Genomic DNA, 5,070 nt, shown 5'->3' on the forward strand with positions numbered 1-5,070 from the left:
CCTATTTTTAATCATTTCGCTAACTCTTTACCCTGTATTCTTTTATATCTTTTGTTGCCAAAATTGATTATTTCTTTATTTATTTTCACACATTTTTATTATTTCTAGTTCAATGTTAGTTTATTTTATCTCTACATTTGGCTTACTTTTTTGAAAAGTTATGAAATAGGTAACTACAAAACTTAATTATTACCTTTATATGATACAATGGATACACGTTCTGGTTTTGATCTTATCCGACTTAAAACCCAAGTTCTATCCCAAGATATAGTGTTCTTTAACCGATGTTTAGACTACGGGGTCTTCCCGAAGTTCATCTCTGTAAAATGTAACCTACCCAATTACGTGTTCGACATTAAAAGAAAGATCCTCATAAAAGAAATCAAAAAGAAGTACGGTCTTAGAGATAGTGTGTATTGTGAACAAATGTTTTGGCACATGGAACTCGCCAAACAGTTCTCAAGTATAGAATTTGACGAACACGATTCTCGGATAAGAGACATTGCGTGTCAAGTGGTGAGTAAACACAGAAGAACGAAACAAAGAAAATTCCATGCCCTAATTCATGAAAAAGATAATAGGTACCCCCCTAAACTAAGGGGCCGTCAACATTTTGAAAGTAGAGTTATCAACTTATCCGATGAAGTTTTTGACGTTCACGAAATGAGCCTACTAAATAAAGGTATGAAATATGCATCTAAGCCCAAGTTGAACAGTAATCTGATAAACAACATAATGGTAAACGTTCAAAGTAGATTACCGTACATGAAAATGGTTGATCGACATACCCTGTTACACAAAGTGTCAGTAAACATTGATCATGAGAATAGGTCCAACATTAATCAAAGAAACAGGGATGGTTTTATTGCTAAACGTGTCAAAGATAAAATCCATGAGAAGCAGTTGATTATGACTAAGGCTGACAAAAGTAATACCATCGTGATAATGAAACAAGATGAGTACAATAGTAAAGTTTTAGATTTTATTAATAACGATCCGTTAATCCGTCCTTTACCTACTAACCCCACCAGAACGTGCCAAAATAGCGTAGTTACCTTTTTAAAATCAATAAAAGAGTTAACACCAAACCCAGACAAACTAAAAGTTGTGAACCCCGTGGCTCCTAGACTCTACGGCAACCTTAAAATTCATAAAGTGGACAGGGCCAATATTAAGGATGCTCCCATTAGACCGGTGGTAAGCGCAGTCACGTCCCCTACTTACGATCTAGAAAGGTTTTTAGTGAAAACTATTAAGAACGCGTTACCCAATTTTAGGTCGGATCATTCACTAAAAAACTCAACCGAACTTGTAATAAAAATCAAGGACATGCAGGTACCCACTAACGCTAAATTAGCCTCACTAGATGTTAAAAACCTTTTCCCTAACGTGAACATAGGGAAAGTGATAGAAATAATTGAAAATACATTGACCACTCAGTCTAATCTTAGTACTGCAGAAAGAAAAGAGCTGATAGAAGGCCTGAAAGTAGTGCACAATAACAATTATTTTCAGTTCAATAACGTTTGCTACAAACAATATGATGGCTGTCCTATGGGCTCCCCTTTATCCCCGCTCCTGAGTGAGTTCTACATGATAGAATTTGAGAAAGAAATTTTCAAGCTACCTCCATACCTAGTGAATAGAATAGTGTACCTATATAGATACGTTGATGACGTCATCATACTATGGTCAGGTACTCAGAGGGTACTAGGTCAACTTATGACCAGTATAAATCAGATATGGAACAACTTTTCATTGGATCTTGAATACGGGGGTGATTCTATCAACTTCCTGGACCTCACTATCAGCCTAGTAGACCAAAGGCACAAATTTAAGATCTACAGAAAGGACAGTTTCTCAGATGTCATCATACCCGCTGACTCGTACCATTGTCATCAACACAAAATGGCTGTATTTCGTAACTATTACAACCGGTTACTTGAAATACCTATGGATGCAGAAAGTTTCGAGGAGGAACGTAATACTATTCGTACTATAGGGCTCAACAACGGCTATACCCCACTCGAATTATCTAAAGTGTACAAGGGCACAGTGAGGAATAAAAGGAACAAACTGCTGTACGCCACTAGAACTAAAGAAGAGAGAAAATACATCAAGATCCCTTTCATAAAAAGCTTGCAGACCAAAATAAATCCCCTCCTGGAAAAATACAAAGCCAAACCTGCGTTCTCGAGCACTACTATAAGATCTCTCTTCTCTAGAAAAGATAAAATTCCCATGGACGACCAAAGTGGTGTATACAGCTTAGAATGCGAATGTAGGAAGGAATACATTGGTATGACCAGGAGGAGTTTGAAAACTAGGATTAACGAACATCAATCTGCGGCACGCAACAACAGACCGGAAAAATCTAACTTTGCCAAACACATAATCGAAGAGGGGCACGATGCAGAGAACGGGACTCACAGGATGCTGTGGACTGGGAAGAACTTTAAGGAGATTACATACCACGAGCAAATAGAAATACACAAGTCTGTCGAGAGCGGGAAAAATATCAACGAGATCGTTGATACGGTCCCTTATCTCGTGTATAGAAGAGCTCGTGAACAGCTGATGCCGAACGATGGGACAGTGCCCCCACCACCAACTGACCACTGTCAACAATAACACCGCCATCATCATCAGTTTCCTTGAAAAAGTCCACGGGGATGGACGAAACTCGAGTCGGATAAGATCAAAACCGGAACGTGTATCCATTGAATCATATAAAGGTAATAAGTTTTGTAGTTACCTAGAAATATTGTTTCCTAAATATTACACCTTCATTAAACACTTAGATAAATCAAAATCCAATGTGTTAGGGTTAGCCTCGGCACCATTAAGGTTAATTACCTACTTGATTAGATTAGCAATGATTAGAATCTAGTTCATGTCTTGATAAATTAAATTTTAATACTGTTTGTAACACGCATTATCGTGGAAAAGTATATCAGGTTTGCTGGAAATATAAAACAGTGAAAAGTTCTTTGTCTGTCTGTTACACTGAAGTAGAACTTTTTTGTCCTCCTTTCACGAGAAAACGGCCCGACCGATTTGAAGTTTCAAGTATTTGGGGGGGGTAACTGAAGAGGTAGGTAACTGCCAAAGCCTAGTGGCTATCACATGATTATGCTTGTACGCCAGAGATCACGGGTTCGATTCCCGTCGTGGTCGAAGTTTTTTGGCTCTGTGCTTGGTGTTCAAGGTGCACTCACAGTCTCGCTAGGACAATGGAGTTCCTACTTTAATGGAGTAGCGACCAGTGGCGGCATTAAAAGATTGATGATGCAAGTTAATGAGAATACTAGAGGCACTTAGGAATGCTGTGATACCCACAAAAGTTGTGAAGGAGATTTACCACAAGGAATTGATCAGGTACACTTTCTACTGCAGTTTCATTAGATGTGTAGGTTTAGTCTCTTAAGAGACTGTAATCTAATCTGTACTTCTGCTTATATTGAAAATAGGTCAGGAATAAATTAACATTTCTAACCTGTGGATCTTCATCAAGATACGTTTTAGTCAAGACTTGGCTCTTACCCTCGGAAATGTATACATTAGTCCAAGTTATGACATGGAACAAGCAATGGAATGTTTAGATTTAATGCTGGAAGATTTAAGTATACAAACGGATCACATTATTATTGGAGGTGATACCAACGGCAGAATTTCGGATGAGAATTATTTCGAGGATAGCTTGGCGGAGGAATTTGGTTTGTTGGCGCAGAGAATACCACTGGACAAGGTGTTGAACGGGAGAGGAGAGAAGCTGATAGCATGTATGGAGAGTCATGGCTTTCTAGTACTCAATGGAAGGACGGAAGGGGATATTCCGGGGCAATTCACCTATCTCAGTCGAGTTGGATCAGGAAGAATAGGAACAAGTACGGTGGATTTGGTCTGGACGAACCTCGAGTCGTGTTCATTGATAACGGAACTGCGAATCTCTGACACTGTTGTTGTGTCTGATCACTTACCTGTAGTACTCACCTTGGATATTCCGCAGCAGGTGCGACAGTCTAATATCTCACAAACAAAAGTGAAGAGGTACAAGTGGCTACCAGAGAAAGCAGTGGAATTTAGTCAACGTGTAAACAATGTGGAATTGCCAACTCAACCACAAACTGTTTACTCAGAACTTGTGAAAACAATAGAAAAGGCCGCCAATGATACCGGTATGGTTTACGAGTTCACTATTCCAACCCAGGTTAATGTGAATAAACCATGGTACACCAAAGAGTGCCGAAATTTGAAAAAAAGGACACGTCAAATGTACAGAACTTGGAGACAAAAAAATGTGGAGGAATTCTCGAGTTTGTTTTTGAAATTGAAAAAAGAATACTTCAATCTATGTTCGGAATTAAAAAAACAGTATGAACGAGAGTATAAAGAAAAGTTAGCAAATGTCAGAAATCCTCAAGATTTTTGGAAAGTGGTGAAGAAATTCAAGCCCCGGAAACAGAATAAAGGTAAAGAGATACCGATTGAGGAGTGGACATGCTATTTAGTCCAATTGTTCAAGTTGGAAAATGAAACGGGTGCCAGATTACTCCACTTCTCGTTCCCTGATGTTTTGAGGGAGCAGATGGATTCTGACTTTTGTATGGGGGAGCTGGAAAAAGGAATTTCTAACCTAAAGAGTGGCAAAAGTCCTGGACCGGATAATGTACTGAACGAGTACTTGAAAATTTTGCAGGATGATTGGAAAAGACAGCTGCTTAGTTTTATTAACTTTATTTTCAACGGAGGTAGAATACCTGACACGCTTACCGATTCGTTCATGTTCATGTTACACAAGAAAGGACCATTAGTATGTGAAAATTTCAGAAATATTGCCCTCATGAATAATATCCTAAAATTGATCACCCATCTTGTATCACAACGTATCCTGGTATGGAGTGAAGACAACAGAGTATTTTCCGAAGCACAGGCTGGCTTCAGGCCAGGGCGGGGCTGTGTGGATAACATTTTCTCCCTCCATAGCATCATCTCCATACATCTGATTAACCAACGCAAGCTGTATGCGGCCTTTATAGACTACAAGTCCGCATTTTCCGAAGTACAGCA

The 5,070-nt window shown here is 39.0% G+C and overlaps 2 protein-coding genes across 2 annotated transcripts; both read left to right on the plus strand.

Annotated features, from left to right (window-relative positions):
• Nucleotides 1-1,722: 1,722 nt before the first annotated feature.
• On the plus strand, nucleotides 1,723-2,631 carry LOC108254208. Its single transcript, XM_017449209.1, has one exon. It carries the CDS (start codon nucleotides 1,723-1,725, stop codon nucleotides 2,629-2,631), a length of 909 nt encoding a protein of 302 aa, XP_017304698.1.
• Nucleotides 2,632-3,577: 946 nt separating this feature from the next.
• Nucleotides 3,578-5,062, plus strand: LOC108254211 (the record flags this gene model as incomplete). The annotated part of the gene is made up of 1 exon (XM_017449210.1): nucleotides 3,578-5,062. A coding segment is annotated over exon 1 (1,485 nt), but the record flags the coding sequence as incomplete, so codon positions are not given.
• Nucleotides 5,063-5,070: the final 8 nt, after the last annotated feature.

This window comes from Diaphorina citri, unplaced genomic scaffold, assembly GCF_000475195.1.
Source record: "Diaphorina citri unplaced genomic scaffold, Diaci psyllid genome assembly version 1.1 scaffold82, whole genome shotgun sequence".
NCBI classification, from domain to species: Eukaryota; Metazoa; Arthropoda; class Insecta; order Hemiptera; family Psyllidae; genus Diaphorina; species Diaphorina citri.